Below are 19,750 nucleotides of genomic sequence, written 5' to 3' on the forward strand. Positions count from 1 at the left end.
ATTATCTTGCGTTTGGGGGGGGTCACAAGTCTGACTGGGGTCTCAGTGGGCTGAGGTCAAGGCATCGGCAGGGCTGACAATTCCTTTCTAGAAACTCTAGGGAGAATTCGTTTCCCTGCCTTTTCCAGCATCGGGATCCGCCCTCATTTCTTGGCCCTGGATGGCTCGGCCCTTGTCCTCAAAGCCAGCGGCATCAGGCGAGTCCTCCCCAGCCTGCCAACTCCGGTTCTCTCTTCTGATTTCTTCTTCCACTTTCAAGGATCCAAGTGATTACGCCGTCTCTCCCACCCAGCAGTCCGGGATATTCCCCCTATTTTAAAGCCAGCTCATTAGCAACCTTAATTGTCTTTTGCCGGGTAACCTAACATACAGTTTCAGGGAGCAGGACCTAGACATCTTGGGGGGAAGAGAGGGAGCGCCATTCTGGCCTACCACGGTTACCACCATATTCTCCTCCTGTCTCGCACTTTTATTTGGTGATTGTGTCATAGAAACCATATTCTCAGATCTGGGGAGACTCCTCCTCTCGCCTGACACTCACATTTCATGAGGGATATATTTGACATCCCTGGACAACGGGGCCTTGAAAGCAAGGACCCCAGACTGGGTTGTGTGGAGACAGATCTGAGCGGGAGGAGTCTGGCTCTCTTCCAGAGCGGTAGGGGATGGTGGAAGTCTAGGAGGTGGGGTGAGGAGAGATTAGGCCCACAGATGAGATTTGTCCACTTTGCCATTTTGCCAATGACACAGAGAGTGAGTGATACAGAGTGGGTGCTTCTGGCTGGCTGGCTACGTGCACGAGAGGGGCAGGGGCCCTTGCATAGTTGTATGAGTCCTGTAACTGCCTCTTCCCCCCGACCTGAGCACTCAAACTATCTACCCTTTGTCTCTTGTGACATGAAAATAACAGTATAGGTGAGTGAGGAAACCGAGCCTTACTAGGTTCATGAATTCGACATGATTCTGGAGGGTTACCGTTTTCAGAGACAAATGGGAACAATACCACGACCTCAAGGGATTGGCATCCCCTTAGTAGTTCTTCGTGCTAAACGCTGAGATGAAGCAGGTGCATTATTTAGCTGTATGCCACCTGGTATTATTAACAGGGCCAAACACCTGAAATCCCTCATCAAGTGTAATTAGCAATTTGGTAATCAGCTCAAGGTCGGTGGGCTTACCAAGAAAAGAAACAAGAGAGTAGGGTTATGGGCGGAATACCAAGGCCTCATGCCGGCACCTGAAATGGAAGGGTAACTGGGTAACTGTTAGTTTCAGGGTCTATGGATGGCACTCTGTCTTAGTCTGTTCAGGCTACTATAACAAAGTGCCACAGACCGGCTGGCTTATGAACAGGAGCAATGTATTCCTCAGCTCTGGAGGCCGGAAGTCCAAGATCAGGGTGAGAAGCCCCCTTCCGTGTTGCAGACTGCCATCTTGCTGTATAAGGATACTAACCCTATTCCTGAGGGCTCCACCTTCATGACCGCCTTACCTCCCAAAGTCCCCACCTCCAAATACCATCACATGGGGGGTTAGGATTTCAACATTTGAATTTGGGTGGGGGACACAAACATAATGTCCACTGCAAACTTTTTGCCCCTTTAGCCCTAGAGCAGATAAGGAGATAAACATCACATGGGGGATATTGGGAACATAACTGGGGTTTATGTTTGGTTCCTTCTATCAGGGGAGCAAGGATATGAAAGACCCAGTGTCTCATATGACCTCAGGGAGATTATGGGAAGAGGAACACATAGTATTTGTTTGCTTTAATTTATTTTGTAAAAGAAGATATTGCCTGGGGACTAAGAGAATGTGTGCCTGAGTGAATCCACGTTCCCTTACCTCATCCCCTGACTCCGTGTTAACTATAGCCATTGTTTGATTAATCTGACCATCTTCCGGATTTTCTTTTTTCTGATCCTGTTCCACCAGGAGATTGATGGCAATGCCCTCTTGTTGCTGAAGAGTGATATGGTCATGAAGTACTTGGGTCTGAAACTGGGACCCGCGCTGAAACTCTGCCACCATATTGACAAACTGAAGCAAGCCAAATTCTGAAGTTTTTTAAAAAGATAGAAGCGAAGTCCAGACAGCAGGTCTCAAGATCATCTTCGGCCTTACCAGCGTCCAGCCACCACCACAAAATGGATTCTCTCCTGAAAAATAACAGCTGCAAAGACTGGGTCTTTTTATAAAACTTGTGCATTTCTGCCTTTTAAAAAATTCAACATGGCCCTTTTGAAAGGCTCCTCTGTGTTAATGATTTGCCAAAAATAATGGAAGAGCCTATTATTTTAGCATTCCTGATAGGTTGGTTGCTCTGAGACTGGATCCTGTTTTTATGATGAGCGAGCAGGGAACCCAATGCTACTGCCCAAGGAAAACCCTGGATGGTTCCAAGGCTGTGAGAAGAAAGACCTTGGTCTCTACTGGGACTCCACCGTAGCACCACCTGTCTTTAACTCTGCCCCGGGGACCTGTCATCGTGAGCCTTGCTTAATTCAGTTCTGGAAGCTGTCTTCTGAGGAAACATGCCTCCTCACTTTGCACTATCTGGAAAACTTGAATTCTTTTGCTCTCTGAAAGAGAAGAAAAAAATCTTTCCTCTTCCTAGTTATTTGAAGTACTGTGTTGCCCCACTAGAGGGCAGACTGCTAATGAAGTTTCAGGACCCTCCCAGCAGTAGCCTGCTGATTTAGTACTCAGTGCATGGGTTAGGGTCTCCGTGAACAAGATCTAGCCTACACAGACATGGGGAACTTCTTCGACAGCACCACAGATTGCAGCTTGGGGAAGAAACTATCTTCTAGAACGTTCTCGTTCATATCCAGTCAGTATTGACTGACTGAGATGCACAAGCAGCAAAGACAAAAATTTTGGAAGTATGTTCTTCCCAGATGGGGCTTCGGAGTTCCTTCCCTTTCAGAGTCCTTACTGGGGTGTTGATGTGTTGGCACGCTGAAGAGTCTTAGTGACATTTAGCCATGGGTGTTTCTTTAAAAAAGAAGAAAAATGTCTCAGATAAGCTTTGAAATGGGAGAGTGTGGGTTTCTCTTTACATTGCTGGATTATGTAGTTGTACCGCTGGCTAATTTTTCTAGTTCTCAACAAATACACAGACATGCTGTTATTGGGTTTAATTCCATTTACAAATGGTTTTCCTTCCTCACCGTGGAGTAATAGGAAAAAATTGATTTTTCACCCCTTTGCAGCTGTGTCCAAGGAAGGACAACGAGTCCCCAGTTTACGAGGCAGAGGGCAACCTCATTTCCATTCTTCTTTTTATCCTTCTCCATTCTCTCTTTCCCTCTTTCTTTTATTCGTCCTCCCTCGCTAAAGAGGAAACGTATTTTCAAAATGAATTCACTTTTGCCACGGGCATATCGTCTTCCTTAAAAACATCCGCAGTGTTAGAGGTGAGGAGATGAATAGTAGACTCTGCAGTCTCTGGGAGGGTGAGGAGCAAAGAAAACTCAGGGCCTCCCTTGGCCCAAATGCAAATTAGAAAAAGCACACCTTTCTCTGGGATGCAGCAGAGCAGGGGATTTCAGGTGATGAACGGAGCAGGGGGGTATATGGGGGGGATTTCCTCCCCCTCCCCCTCCACGAGGTGCCGTTGTGCAGGCCAGGAGCTGCACAACCTTGAGGCTAGCCAGGCTAGATTTGCATATTGATCTATAAATCAGTCAGAACTTAGAGGAAGACCATAAGAAAGATTCCATGCCATGCTGTTAGACCCACTTTGATGAGCAATATTTGAGAAAGCCCATCCTAGCAAAATCCTTTTTTAGACACACGAACGGTGGCTGGACTTACAGCATGACAGAGACGGGAAGGAGGACAATGTCCTAAACCTGCTCACCGAACTGAGCTTGAGTCATCAGGTTGCGGAAGGGTTTAGTGTCGGTTGCTTTCGGCACCTGACAATACTACCCTGAATCAGGCTTGGGACAATCTTCCAAGATTCCAAAGTGATCAAATGACTCTGGCCCTCAAGGTTTGTTCATTGTAAGTGCTCGGGCCTGGTCTGGAGTTAGATAAGTTCCCTCAAAAGGCCCTGGCTAGTTGATGTATTCGGAACTGCCAGTTTGAAAGTGGTGAGATCCAGAAAACCCCATGACAACCCAGCCGCTGTTTTTGCTCAGTCCTCTGAAAGTTGTCGTGCCTCTTCCATCAACGTATACCTTGTTGAGAAACTTTGAAACCTTCCCACCCACCCTCGCCAGTGCCTCCCTCACTACAAAAGCATGACTGTTGGTACCCCCAAATTAAAATCATCCCCAAACAATGTCAGAGAGATACTTGGAGTAAGTTTTTGGGGGAGAGAGATTTTCTCATCTCAAGTCTGGGAGAAAACTGGATCCATGTTCACGTGTAACTGCTCTCACGGAGGTGCGATCTCATTTTGCATTAAACTTTAAGCAGGACAGATTGCTGAAGCCATGATATTTAAGGTTTGACTTTTTAAAAATCTCATTACTCTTAAAATGAATGCTGCCATATCAGAAAATAACCCAGGGAGGAAATTCCTCCTTGCCTGTTTTTGCACTGAAATGCAATTAGCCAACCAAATTATTGTAGCAATACTGCAATTATAATTAATTTTCACCCCTTTCAAAAATCTTGTCAAACCAGGCAGCTAAATAGCACAGCAAATGTAAAGCATGCCAGGCCATTTCCTCTAAATGGACCTTCAAGAGTCAGGCCACGTGTGTCACTCGTTCACACGCGAGCGTATTTCAGGAGCCCCACACTGGTACAGATCTGGTACTTGTCATTCCGTTGCGGTAGCTTTGCTTCAGGTGCTGGTGAATAATGCTATAGTTCTGCATCGTTCCAAATGAGAGTGGATGAGTGTGTGTGTGCATGTCCAGACATTTCCAATCCCCGTGTCTCTTAAACAGTTAAAAAAAAAATCTAGAGACAATTCTATTGCCTAAATCCTTTTAAGTATTTCGTAAGTACAGGAATTCCTTTGTGAAGACATCAGGTAAAAGATGTAGGGTGTGTGTGTGTTTCCTAATACAGTGGTTGGAAGGGCCTAAGGAAGAGACTGAGAGCGCGTCAGCTCTTGCGTTTGCTCCTTTTAAAATGCCTCCCCAGTTGAGAACTTGGAAGCAGAACCCGCTCTCCGCTGTTAGGACGAGGTATCTCCTCGACTGCCAGCAGGGGGCGCCCTGGAGGCAGCTGGGGACAGTGCGGGTTCCCGGCCGGCCTCCCTCAGGCGGGGAGTAGCCCCCACCATCCAGCCAGGGCTCCCTGGGACTGAGGCGGGACACCTAGCCGGGGAGCCCCCGGGGCAGGGAACAGACGTCTTGAGCGCCTTGTTTAGTGCCCACCAGAGCGTTCACCAGGCTCCCACCATTTCTCTTCAGCAGGGCTGCCAAGGTTTTTTTCTTTCATCAGGAAGAAGGAGCGAAGAGCTCCTCAGGAGAACCAAATACGCTATTTGAATTTATTGGGAAGGAGTCCTGAGCTAAGGTTGTTTTGCTTGAGAAGGATACCGGTGAGAGACAGAAGACACAACTATGAATTTCTTAGGAAAACAGTAAAAGAGCACCTCCTCTCACAGTCCCAACCCTTGAAGCTGCAATAACCTATTTTTGTATTTATGTGCTGTATGGAATCTTTCTTACTTTTTAAAATTAAAATCATTTTTAAATTATTTTTTGAGATTGCTCGAGGAGAATTTTGTCATATCTCTGAAGATAGTTGGAAATGCCCAGAGGTGACCAAGGACTTGGGTTTAGTCATTGTCAGAAGGTCTTGAAAGATGGAAATATTCTGCTTTATTTCTCCCTAGCCAGGTTTTCGTACATGTGAGCAGGTGACGAATGCTCTGACAGGGCACTTCTTCAGTTCTTCCCTAGCGGGGTTTCAGGATGAAGAGGTTGGACTCACCTTTTTTTTAAAACCTCAGATAACAAGACATGGGATTGTGAGGGAGTAGATGACCTTTTTAGGTCTTTTTAAAGCTGCAATGTTTTGTTAAGGAGAGGGGTGAAAGAAAGCCTGTTGGTGGATGTGGTTTATTTTTTGTCATAAACACACTCCAAGAACTGAGTGGTTGCCCAGCTCTGCTGTGGTCTTGCCATGTCCTCTATCCCCGGTGGCATGAGAAGGCCACTCGAGAACCCCAGAGGTGAATCCAGCAGATGGTCAGACGTCTGGAGATGCCGTCATTCCTGTTTCCGTCTTGTGATGTGACCCCAGGGCCCAGGCCCCGCTGCACTCACACACAGCCCCTCAGCTTCCAGCACCACTGCAGGCTGTGCTGTCGAGGGAAGAGCACTGGGCGCCTCAGCTTCCAAAGAGTCCTTCCCTCCAGTGGTTACCCTAATCGAAGATGATTCCTTCATGGACAATTGGAAGCTGGATTTTTGAAAATCTAACATTTACTTGAAAGAGAATCTCTCTTATTTATTGCCACCAGTTAAATATTATGGAAACATGTCTGCTAACAATTTGCTTTGTGTAATTTGTTCTAATGCTAATAAGCAACAGCTGGGATACTTCCTGTGGTAAATTCCTTTGTGGTTACAGTGGTATTATCACACATGGACTTCACCAAAACGCGGTACTTAAGAAGAACATTCACTCTGGCTCTCTCAGACTTCAGGAAATTCCCCTTAGAAGAAGTTCTGGGCAAAAGCACATTTTTAGAGGAAGATTTGCTCTTCTTCACTCCCTGCTTTCTCAAGCAGGGCCCCAGACCTGTGCTTTTCAAATCCTACATACAAAGCCTGAGGGCGGTTCTCCTCACTCAGCACTGAGTTTGAGTTCCTCCAGAGGAAAAGATAGAAAGCAGAACTCAAGAATGACACCTTCCTCCAGGTGAGGAAGCCGTACCCAGAGTCGATATTAAGAGGATGTGGGCAGGAGAGGGGTGGAGACACATCTAAAGGCGAAGAGCTGGCTCAGCAGTTGATCAAATAATGACGTCAGGCATTGTGGGGACAGCAGCAGCTTTCTGTCCACAGGGTCTCAGTATACCACTCAGACTGGCTCTGGGCTGCCGGCCCACCGTGCTCTGCTCTGTCGCTCCGCTGACCTGAGCCTTAGAGTTGGTTCCACGCACTGATGCTGGATTCAAAAGGCCAACAGCAACGTCTTTACTAGATCCTACTCTGGAACACACCCTGCACCTTGCTTTTCCGAACCACTCACTGTGAAAGAGCAGACCCGAATGGAGTGCCCTTCCACCGTCACCCGTATGACTGATGCCGCCTCCATCATACATGTAGCATCCTCAAATCTCAGGAGGGCTCTGCCTCCCCACCCAGTGCTGGATCGCCTTCCCCACAGCCCTGAGAAGCGGCTGTGCCCAACTACTTCTCATTAGGGGGTGTTCACTCCCATAGGAAGTGGCTTCTCTGTTGGACAGCTCTGGTTGTGAAAAAGTTATTTCTCAGGGAGACACAGATGTCTGTGAATCACACACAGACATTTGAGATGAAGCCAACTCTGCAATCTTTCTCTTTTTAAAACAGAGCTCGTCCATGCAGTAACCACACCTATAATACAAATCGACACCGGCAAGTAGATCCCAGCTCTGCTACATGAGGATAGAGCGGACACTTTATATAAATGTAGAACTTAGCCAGGTCATGGCCATCCGATTCATCAGCCCTGTCCTGAAACTAGCAAAATTCCTGTGGCCTCACACACACAAAGGGTATCCTGGGAGAATCTAGAGTGCAGCTGTAAAGCTGGCTGTGGTCACATAAGCATGTGAGTTACGTAGGCTCGTGTGAATCAATCTATAAGGCCGTGTGCTTCGTTAACTGAAAAAAATGCTATGAGATGCTGAGGGCCTCTTAATTGTACTCATTAGTGATATGATGAACTAAGAAAGCTTTGGTTTAGATAAAAATGTTATAATTGATGACAGAAAAGTAAACATGGTCTGTCGTGAAGGTATGAAAGAGTGACACAGTTATGGCCCCAGGCCCAAGTCACATTTCGTGCTTGCGTGTGCATGCACGAGTGAGCGTGTATTTGTGAGTTCATGCAACTGGAAGTGGAAATTGGGGGATGTTTGAGAATGGATCGCAAAAGGAGATTTTGCTTTCTAGAGCATTTTGTCTTAATCAGAAGAACTATCTAGCAATGATTTAGAAATCAGACCCCAAACTAAACTAAACATGTAGTTTATGTACCTTACTTAGGTAAAATTCTGGATTACGGAGCAGATTCTCTGAAAATATTTAAATCTTGGTGCTTGGAAAAAGTAGATACTAGCTAGCACCTTACATAGCACTTGCCATATAAAAGGCACCTTGTTAATGAACTGAATGAATGCATGCATGCGTGACTAGTTTGCATATTTTTGTCGAGAAGCCACTAATTTCTCTTTGAAGCCTGTTATCTTTATTGAAAGGAGAATGGCCAAAGCAGAGCATGCAGCCTTTTATTTCCTGGCTTTCCCAACCTCCCCAGTCACCAACTTGCATTTCACTTGCCTCCCTTTGTCTTAAGATCTCACATTCCAATTGGCCTTGTGGTCTATTGCAAGCATTAGAGAGTAGTATTTACAGCTTTACTTTTAAAACATCTTTTCCTGCTCCTTCACAATCCACCACGCCTCTTACAAATAGGGTTTCCATCTATGCGTAAACTTGCACAGGGAGGTAAACATCTCTCTGGGAGGGCCAGGGAGTTCTTTCCATGACCCCTGCACTCCCAGGACCTCACTCACCTTAGAGAGGGCAGGTCTGCCAAACTGGGCCTCCCGCACAAGCCACTCTGTCATACGTGCAGATGGCAGCAAGCCTGAAGGAGATGAATAGAAGAGACCCTTCCCTTGTCCTCTGCCTGCTTTACCCATCTCTGTCCTTGAGAGCAGATTCAGAAATATCTGGGGCTTCTCTCTTTTCCCAAGTGGTTACATAGAACAGAATCATAGGACTGATTTTTTTTCATAACCACACCAAAACTTAGAGCGTTCCACCTTCAAGGAAACTGCCTTTAAAAGCCTGGGCACGTGTTCCAAGGATGTTGTCACTGCCCAGGTATTTTTTAGTTCATCTCTTCTGGGGTCATCTTTAGAGGCCAGAACACTTTCCTTTCAAAGTGTGGTTGGAATTGTACCGTCGTCCCTTGGGAGCGGATTTCTTTTTTTTTTTTTTTGGAACCAGCCAAAGCCACTGGGGTGGTGTCTGGCGAACAACATAGTTAATCCATTTGAGATTTTAAATGGCGTCTCTCCATACTCATTAGTTTGTCTTTTCCTTGAGTGTTTCCTCAGTTGGTCCAAAACTTCGAACAAAAACAGCCACAATTCATGTCTTACCTTAAATATATCAGGCAGGCATTGGTATAAGGAGCTGCAATGCATACGACTTTGAAGGGGAGCATCACCTGGCTGTATCACACCGTGTTCGTTTTAAAGTAATCTTCTCGCTGTATCTTTGGGCATGGTAAACTCAGGGTATCGTGAGCGTATGCAAATATACAGACCCTGCTTTTATAGCTAGAGCCGCCAAATCCCAGAGGAATTGGAAGAAACGTTAGGAACACCTGGACAGCTCCTCTCCGGTGTAGAACCTTCTCCATGTCATGCCCCATGGGTCCCACATAACTCTGAGGGCAGACGATGGGGCAGCGCAAAACAAACAAGCTCTCTAAGCTACCCATCCCATACCCCCGTCTCAGCCGCAAAAGGAAGGGGCATCCAGGTGACCTTTAAAGGCAGTGACAGTAGTTACTCTCAGCAAAGACCAGTGCGGCCGCTGGCTCCTCACTCTTGTGTTTTATGACTTGTAGTTTCTGCTTCTCCCCTGTCTGACCTCCACTAGATATTTTCTTATCCTCTTCTCTCATGGCCACATAACTCTTCCTCAAAGCCACATAAGCATGATTTTGCCGTCCTTTCTCATTCATTTCTACCCTTTCTCTCATTCATCTTCCCTTCCCTTCCCTCCTTCTTGTCTGTCTCTGTGATTCCTTGCTTCCCCCTTTCTGTTTTTCTCCATTCCACTAGCTCAAATGCTTTTGGGAAGGAGACGGGGGTGGAGAGAGAAATAAAGAATTAACAGGTAGTCTCTTCCCTTCCTGGCTCAGCAGTCCTGACCCTTGCCTGCCTTCCACTGTCCTCTCACTACCGGCCTACAGCATTCCTTGGCTCTGTCATGTTCTCGGCCTGATCTCCACTTGCTCTTTCCATTTCTCAAGGTCTAGCCCTCTCGGTCTATCCTTGAGTTTGGGAATAAGAATCTTGTTCCTTTAACTTTTATTTTTATTTGAGTCCTATCCTTTTTAAATGCTTCATTCTGTGACTCACCCTGACATCTCCCTAATACAATTCATCAACCTTCCTCAAGCACGGGCCCAAACGCCCATCCCTCTGGGGATTCCTCCTCATTCAGTCCTGAAGGTCAAGAGCCAAGTGACCTAGAGACAATCTGACATACATCTTGAGAAGCAGGAGTTGTTTCTCCCAGCCATGATGCCTCCTGCAATCTGCATGGAGTCACTCTGACATCCATTAGCAATTCCGATCATTCCACAGCTCTCTATGGAACATGTAGCTTTGTCCAGACCCACTTAACACTGACTGTACCCCCTGTGACCAAAGCCAGGCTAGTTCCTCAGTGTAAATGAGGAGGGCCAGCCCGGATCAAAGATGAGGCACAATGACCTATCTCTGAAGCATTTTGGGGGTAAGGTTTTGTTTTTGGACATTTACAAGTCTGCTGAGAAGTGTACAATAGTAAGTCTGAGTAGGGAAAGATGATGATATATTTCTCAAAGGCAAATGTGGTTTAGAAGAGAGAGAAAGGCAGCAAAATTCTGGAAAGGGGATGCTCTATTCCTGGCCTTTATCCAGCACAATCACATGCCCTCAGGTCTTTCTAGAAATCAAACTTGTTTCCACCACGGGATCTGAAAGTGTTTCTGCCTAAGTGTGAGAATTTGGAGGATTTTAATTTCTTTCATTATCCATCATATTCGAACCACAATATTTAATTTGCTGTCATCTTCCAGCTATATCTTTGATCACTTGAGGATTAAAAAAAATGAGCTCATCTCATCCTCCAGAAATGTTGAAAGATCAGTTGCTTTATATAGCAAATATTTCCATTTTATAGACATTGGTTGATTACAGTGTTTCTCTCTTGCATATACCTAGACATAATTTTATTAATATGAAGATTTTCTCCTTTACGTACATTTGCAGATAAACTTGCTTTTTATTCTATACACACACAATGAAACTAAATAAAAATGGGTGAAACAAAGTCATTTCACGATAACTGTCTTCTGTTGCCATTTTTTCTTTACACTAACAGCGAAAACTTTTTGTTAACTTTTTGTTAATTAAGTGCCATTGTAAAAGCGTCACTGGGCCAAAAGGTTTGCGTTTTCCTAGCTAGGCCAGGCTGTAATTATCTGACAAGGCTCTTGCTAAATAACAAGGGCATCTGAGCAAGTGGAAATCCATGTTCTCCAAGCTTTCAAGATTGAATGATGATGACTGAAATGTTATGCCTTTTGTTTTGTAAGTAGAGGGGTTTATTGTCAGATTCTTTCAACTCAGGCTCAGTTAATCTCATGTTTCCACCTCTTTATTCTACTTCTCTACCCTGCTGTGCCCACTCAGGAGTCTTTCTGATCTCTCTCCACCTGGGAGAGTGGCAGCTGAACCCTTTACCTGGTAAAGCTTCTGTTCTTAACAATGCACTGCATGGAAGAGCTAGAAACCAAGGGTACAAGCAGGTCATCTCCCCATCTCGGTAAAAGAAAAATAGGGTTGATTGCATTGTCTTTTCTCTACCTAGATGGTCTTCCTCCCTTCTAATTAAAGATTTCAAAAGGGTGTGTGTATGCATATTCATGTGTGTATTTATGATTGGGTTTGGCAATTTGAGATAAAGGTCATCCAGTGAAAGTTTATGCATCATTTGCTCATGCCGAGGCACGTGTGTGTGCAAGGAAGGCCTGGTATATGTATTGCAGATACTCTAAATACTTGAAAATTCATTGTGCTTTCACTTTTTGTGGACATAATGGAATTCTGGAACATTACTTCAATTCCATGCTTTATTTAGAAGTGCTTGGAGAGTGTCGAGCTTTGAGCTTAGGAAATGGTGTAGTTTTAGGGCCTAGCTTTCTTTCTTTTTTTTTTTTTTAATTTCAATGGATCTAATTTTGCAGACCAGAAATCAATGAATAAAACTCATTGTAATGGGAAACAGCATTTACACTGGAGAGAAAGAGCAGTAAACTCTGTCACCTGGGAAAGAGCCTATCCTTAATTTTTGCTCTTTGTAAGCATGATGTAATCAGTGTTTCCTAATATCGGGACAATCCTCTCCCTTCAAAGTGTACCTATGTAATTGTGTCACATAATGGTAAATTGTAATAGGCAATTTGGTTCTGTAATTCAGTTTGCAAAGCATGCAAACATAAGATAACTAGGTTAAATGCAAATAAGCATTACACTAAGGTACAAAAAACAGGGGGGAGAAAAGATGCTGTGTCCATAACTTAGAAAGAACATGAATTTTATTCCTCATGTGCCTCAAAATGTAGTTTATTAAAGTTATTTATCCTCTAGGTTAATTGCATCACATGCTGTTCATACAGATAATTATCTGTGTATAAACATATATGTATTCTTACTGCATATATTACAGATCTCTCATTTGCAATAAGCAGGCTCCAAGCAAGCATGCTCTTTGGGAGTGGGTCGATGTGCTCATTTTTTACAATATACAGTGTTTTAACAAATAGACAATTATATATAAGCACCGTATTGAAATGTGCTTTTAATTTTTCAAAGCCTTTTTGTTATTTGTGTGAGCTTTATCCTTTGGGTCAATTCTTTCATTATTTAGAGATCTATTTTTAATATATTCCTTTAAATAGTGACCGGTAGGTACACTATAGTCAGATATGTAGTTTCATTAAATAAACACTACTGGCCTTAATGATTTTAATATTTTGGGGTGCTTTTGCTTTCATTTTTGATGCAGTATTTTTTTTCTAGTACAGTGTATCGTGGGCCTGAGCGTGATTCAATAAAATTTCTAAATCTTAAGATTCCAAGACAATGCAGTATTTTCTGTTCACGCTGTAAAAAGTATCTCTGTATTTTAATAAAGAATGGAATTTACGTGAGACTGTGTATCTTTTCTTTGATCAGCTTCCCTACGTTCATTATTATTTCATTAGACCTAATTCCCACAGGAGGATAGCAAGGAAAAGCCTTTCAGATGGAGGTCTTTTGACAGCCAAGGCCGAAAAGTCCTGATTCACAGCTGCCTGCAGCACCTCCGTTGGCGGCACCGGCACCGGCACCGAGCTGGCCGGGAGTGACTTGTCACAGGAGCCCAGGGTTCTTTATTGACTACACCTCCTGTCTCCCTGACCTTCCGATTCTGGTAAGTACAAGGCCGCAGCCGAATGCAGGGAAGGAACGTGAGATTTGATCAGAGCGCCAAGTACCGGGTGTCTGCCCAGGGTCATCTTGGACCAGTCTCTCCTCTAGCATTTCCTTCCTGGTTAGTAATCAGGGACAAGAGGAGGGCTGCCTCCAGTGGTACTCGGGAGGACTGAAATAAGTAACAGTGCTTGTAAAAGCCTCCCGAACAGTGTCAGTTGAACCTGGAAACCTATTCCAGCTGTTTACTCCAGTGGGCTGGTTGTGACTCTCGCTGTTAGGGGCTCATGATTGTTCCTGCGTTTTGATCCTGCTCTCACCCTGACCTGCCAATTCTCTCTCAGAGGCCACCATCCTGTCCCTGGTGCTATGGAAGGATCCTTCACAAAGGCAGGATGGTTCTCAATGAAACAAATTCAGGGGCAGGGAGGGGTCCTCCCATGCCAGAGCTTTCTGTGGCTGGGTAAGGCCAGAGGAAGACCTGGGGACAGCTCTTGAGAAGGATTGGGGGCACAGACCCCCAAAGCCTTCTCTCACTATTTGCCCTTGGTTTGCTTACAACTTAATAAATTCTGAAAATATTAACCTTGCTACTTGCCCTGTCTCAAACAAAACCATTCCCAAATTCACCTCCACCCCCACCCCCGGCACAGATCCAAACTAGGTAGCCTTTCTCACATGTCTGTGAAGTCCCTGAGCCACCCCCCAAAACCCACCTACAGGTGCCCTCACACACTCTGGTCCTAAGGGCCCTTCTCTGAGCCTGCTTTCCTCTAACAGTTGGACACAAGCTCTGAAAACCCAACTTCCGTTACCAGCTTTTTCTTGTTGTTGTACCAAATATAGTATCCTAATTATAAAAGGTCCAACCGGGGAAGAAATCCCAAAGTGAATGTGCTAGGTTTTTCTGTCAGATGTGAACATAGGTTTGGCAACCTCAGCACTTACAGACCTGGAAACGAAGGAGGGAACACCATGATGAAGAGAGGCATCTCTCCCTGGGTTACAGCAGTTGTGTGACATAAGCAGCCAACACTGAAGGACGAAACAGTACAGCTGGCGCGCATGGTCAGCCTGGAAGCTGCTGTACAGGCATGTGCTCAACTCAACGTGTGTATGTGCACGCACGGCCCCTGCCTTATTCCGTTTCTTAAGAGACAGAAGATAGATTGGACCAGAAGGCACACCTGGGGGTTAGCCCTGACTTTCTCACTGACCAACTGAGGCCACTGGGCATGCTTTCCCTTCCAGATACCAGGGAGTTGGACTAGCTGAGGCCCACGTGCCCCCACACCTACCCCGGCTCTCTCCAAGAGCCCGTGGATCTGTGCCTTAGCAGGAGAATAAGCCATTTATAACTAGACTCTCTTTTTCGTGGTCTTGAGAATCCTGAGCTTAGATGGCGGAGACTGAGATGACCACCTACCTCATGGGCCTGTCCAAAGAATCCATGAGGGAGAGTAGTCTTTACGATCAAAATGGAGTTGATTTTCTCAGGCAAGTTACCAGAAGAGAGAATTTCCACTGTAGGAATCTAAAGAGCCATTATACACATTGAGCACGGACAGATCTTGCCTTCTGATCTCTAAGAACTTCCATTCATTTTAGTGCTCAATGAACTTGCACGTTTTCCCATTACCCCTTTCATAAAAAAAGCATTTTTAAAGCAGAATTGCTTTTCTCCTTGAACTCTTCACCAAGGTTGATTCGATATCCATCTAGGAGTGGCTCCTAACTTACTGTTAACCTGTTAGTGGTAGCAATAAAAAATATCGAAAGGCAAAGGTTATTTAAATGAGAAATATTTCTCTAAAATCCCCTGGGATCGGGAGGTGGAGCAGGGGCTCCCAACAGTAGCTCCGATGCTGGTTTCAGACTAACAGGTTTGGCAATGATGTTTTTGTTAGCAGCAGTTAATCAGTGAATCCCATTACTTAATAAGGTTATCACTCTTAGCAAAAGCTGCAAATTACAGTTTCTTTCTCTCCAGGCTGAAGATAACATCCTTAAAATTTTGCATCGACAAGTAGTATCTTGTTAGCAGAAACCAGGTAAACAGAAGCACGCTGAAAATGCCATTTTGTGCAGTTCAGGCTGATGTTTTTATCCAAATATTTCAGTCATGTTAGCCCGCCGCTCCCCTTCTCCTTCATTTGGTGCCTGTATGGACTGTGAATGGGAGAGGTAGGAAACGGCTTCTTTGTTCATCACCAGCTGCAGGAAACCCACTGGCACGTCCACCGAGAATAAATTCACGGGCTTGTAAAGGCTTCGCTAAGTCACCGCCGTCCCCAGGTCTGCCTGCTTCTCAGCCTTGAAGGAGGCTTTCCAGTGAGTTAGTGATCCAGGAGAGCTGCTTTCTCTCAACCAAACCGCTTCCATTAGCCCCCACGACTCTCGCTTGGCATCTCGGCCCAGGGCACGGAGAGTAGCCCATGAACTGCGTCTCCCCACCGACCCCTTGGCTCCCGCTGGGTGTAAATCCCCCACAGCCTCCTCGGCCAAATGTCCTCGGTACAAGTTCACACCTGTTCACCCATCCCTCTTCCCGTGGGGCCTGGGAACCGCCCAGAAGCCCCGAGCGGTGCTGAACACGCCGGCGGCGGCCTCGGCCTCCTACCAAGATGGCGCCACGGCCCCCGCGGACGGGGAGGTGGTGTCGCGGTTGAGTGTGTCTTGCCGCCGACAGGAAGCGCTGCGGGAGCCCCTCAGGAAGGGGGCAAGGGAAGCTCTCCCCCCCACGCACAACACGGGGCAAGAGGTGCTGGGGGAAAGGCGTCCGGGAGGCAGGAGAACAAGCCGCGGACGCTATCATGCAGCACCACCTCCAGGGCGCCAGCGCCGTGCGCGAGCACCGCCCCTCCACTCACGGACGCCCACCCAGCAGCCCCGCTGTTCCCGCTCCACAGCGCTCCACGGCACAGTTCCGCTGTTTGTTTTGTTTGCTGATTTTCTCCTTTTGCCTCAAAAAGCTCAGAGGAGACGGATTTGAAGAGCTTCCCGGGAAAAAGAGAATGTGAGAGAGAGCGTGTGTGTGGAGAGAGAGAGAGAGAGAGAGAGAGAGAGAGAGAGAGCGCGTGTGCGTGTGCGTGTGCGTGTGCGTGTGCGTGTGCGTGTGTGTGTGTGTGTGTGTGTGTGTGTGTGTGTGTGTTGCGCATGCGCAGAGCGTCCCTCCCTCTTTCCGGCCGGTGATGGCGGTTTCCCTCCCGCCCTTTCTCTCCCCGCCCACCCGCTCTTGCCCACCCGCTCCCACGAGTCCTCAAGGTCCCAGCGTGTCTTAGAGCCGCATAGTGTTTTCCCCCGGAGGGACTTTGTGTTTTCTGGCTGAATTTTTCCTTAGACAGTTCCAGTCACTTTCCCCCTTCGGTTGCACCTCTGCATCCTTCCCACACTTGGCTATTGGAGTATTTTTTACTTGGGGTTTTATCTCCCCCTCTTGCCGCCTCCACCCCCACCCCAGTGAGAACACCTCTGTGCGTGCCTCTCAGCCTTACATTCTCCACCAGCAAATACTCTTCCGAGGGCCTTAGTGACTTGTGAAAATTCCTTCCAAACTTGTCTCCTGGAAACAGAATGGCAGATGAAAGATTTCTTCATTAAAATTAGACACGTTAGGAAGCATTCTGTAAAACTCCAAGAATCCCCAATGGGCGTCTGTCTGGTGAGGGGGCCAGAAGGAGGCCTGGGCTTTGGGAAAGGCGAAGACCAAGCACACTGGGGTTCTGTCCCCTTCTTTCTGACACAGAATCCCTCCCCCCTGGGGCAGGGAGGTTTTGAACCTGATGGGCTGGCTGTTGCCTTCCTTTCTCATTGCTCGCACTGACTGCTGCTTGAAACAGCTAGTGTGGGGGGTGCCTGGAGGTCCTCATGACCCACTGTTCTTGGAGAACATAATATGATTTATGACTTGCAGAGCTAGTTGAGGCTTTGGATGTGATTCCAAGCAGCAATTTCTCATTTGGGCTCCTAATGTTTGATTATGCAGCTGGGCGGTGTCTCCTCTAACAGGCAGGTTTCTTGACATGAGCCAGTTCCCAGCTGGGGGTTTTCACTGGACCAGCAGTGTGCAATGGGAGCTTGGAGGAAACTTCTGGGCAGGGCCTTAGGAAACTCAGGGCCTGGGAAAGTAGTTGTCTAACTCTGGCTGAAAGCAGGCAAGAAAAAGGCAACAAACTGGCTCTTCTTTTGAGCCAGGTTCAGCCCTGGGTGCTCCGCACACAACAAACATCTCGCTGATTCCTCGAACGCCTTTGCTCTATGGCCACATGACAGAAAGGCTCAAGGCACCTTCCTGGGGCAAACCAGACCACATGCTGGGCTGGCAGGAGCCCCTGCCTCCCTGTAAAACCTTTGGTGCCTCCACAAGGACCCAAGGCTGGGTGGTCTGGTCTTGTGATTGGGCCTGTGTCTTAGGCAATACCCACCTCTCACAGTCCAGGCCTCAGACCAGGTGGACCCTTTTTACTTCTTTCAGGGACTTAGGATACAAGCCTCTAAAAAGCTGCCGAGATGCCAAGCACGAAAATGGACGGAGATTTTATTTTTTGCCACCTGGCCCACCTGAAGGAAGCCAAGGATAAAACACCTTCTCAGCAGGAGTGAGCGCGCGCGCGCGCACACACACACACACACACACACACGCAGCGCAGCAATAGATTTGCCCCATCCTTTACCGTAGACCATTGTGGTATCTAACTTTCGAACGAACTATTAGGATGAACAGCCTTGCCTGAATATTGAATCCTGAGACACAGAGCCATGGCAATCAAGTCTTCCTTATCTAGCCTGCTGTCCCTCTTCCTCAGTCCACCGGCTCAAGACTCATTTCACATGAGCGCATACTGTTTCTGCCAGCAGACATGAGTCAGGTCCTGCAAACCTCAGCGTGTAAGGATTTTCCCCCTGAAGCCAGGACCGTATTTCCTCATTTAATGCTGAGACCTCAGTCTGACTATTGACCTGGAGACAGTAGGGGTTGGGGTGGGATCAGGGAGCAGATCTTGAAGAGTACACGTACCATCTGGTGAGGCTTTGGAGGATGTCTTTACATTGTCTCCAGACGCCTGGGAAGCTGTTTTTCTACATCACGTAAGAGAGGCCTGCTGCAGCCGGCCTGGAGAGTTAAGGAGAATTGGTCATGAAGCCTCTTAGATGCTTGCAATCAGTGTCTGTATCCCAAGTCTCAGGGTTCCACTCTTTTCTTTTCTTTTTTTTGAAAATTCCAACGAAATATTTTTCCCAAGAGTAAATGAATTAAAGCTTAATTACATAATAAATTTTGAAAATTTAAGCTTTACACATAATGTTAAAAGCCCTCCACCAATCTCCTCCTTTGGCATTCTTATTTTTATTAACATATAATGTATTATTTGTTTCAGGGGTACAGGTCTGTGATTCACCAGTCTTACACAACACACAGAGCTTACCACAACACATACCCTCCCCAATGTTCATCCACCCAGCCACCCTATTCCCCCCACCACCCTCCTCTCCAGCAACCCTCAGTCTGTTTCCTGAGATTAAGAGTCTCTTATGGTTTGTCTCCCTCTCTGGTTTCATCTCGTTTCATTTTTTTCCTCTCTTCCACTCTGATCCTCTGCCTTGTTTTTTAAATTCCACATATCCAGTGAAATCATATGATAATTGTCTTTCTCTGACTGACTTATTTCATTTTTCATAATACCCTCTAGTTTAATCGATGTCATTGCAAATGGCAAGATTTCATTTTTTTTTAAAGATTTTTTAAATTTATTTATTCGACAGAGATAGAGACAGCCAGCGAGAGAGGGAACACAAGCAGGGGGGAGCGGGAGAGGAAGAAGCAGGCTCATAGCGGAGGAGCCTGATGTGGGGCTCGATCCCATAACGCCGGGATCACGCCCTGAGCCAAAGGCAGGCGCTTAACCACTGTGCCACCCAGGCGCCCCGCAAGATTTCATTTTTGATGGCTGAGTAATATTCCATTGTATATATCACATCTTCTTTAGCCTTTCATCTGTCGATGGACATCTGGGCTCTTTCCATAGTTTGGCTCTTTTTCACTTTTAGGGCTGTGAACTTGACGTGAGAGACCCAAGGCTACACATTCAGTATACTTCGTAGCTCTGCTACTATTATTATCAGACCTGGGGGCTGATTTTCACCATGGTTTGTCCCATAGATACAGGACATAAAGGTTACGGGCTGCCCCAGAGGAGCTCTGGCTTTCCCAATAGGCTTTCGATGGGCAGTAAGCTGTCCTCAACACTATTTCATGAAGCGTCACAATGCCATCAATAATAGCCAACACCTACCACAATCCTTCCAGTTACCTCATTCTACCAATCAAAAGCCACGGCAAGTGCATATCCCAGCGGTTCCTAA

At 46.4% G+C, this 19,750-nt stretch overlaps 1 protein-coding gene across 2 annotated transcripts in view; it reads left to right on the forward strand.

Moving 5' to 3' along the window:
• Positions 1–9,091, forward strand: part of SCML4 (Scm polycomb group protein like 4) — a 113,365-nt gene extending 104,274 nt beyond the window's left edge. For both annotated transcript variants that reach the window (XM_026511696.4, XM_048226067.2), the window contains one exon: positions 1,936–9,091. In XM_026511696.4, the coding sequence (XP_026367481.2) occupies positions 1,936–2,061 (126 nt within the window). In that variant the 3' untranslated portion in view covers positions 2,062–9,091. The remainder of the gene's footprint in view (positions 1–1,935) is intronic.
• The last annotated feature ends 10,659 nt before the right edge of the window (positions 9,092–19,750 follow it).

The sequence above is a fragment of the Ursus arctos genome, unplaced genomic scaffold (genome assembly GCF_023065955.2).
Source record: "Ursus arctos isolate Adak ecotype North America unplaced genomic scaffold, UrsArc2.0 scaffold_13, whole genome shotgun sequence".
Taxonomy (NCBI): domain Eukaryota; kingdom Metazoa; phylum Chordata; class Mammalia; order Carnivora; family Ursidae; genus Ursus; species Ursus arctos.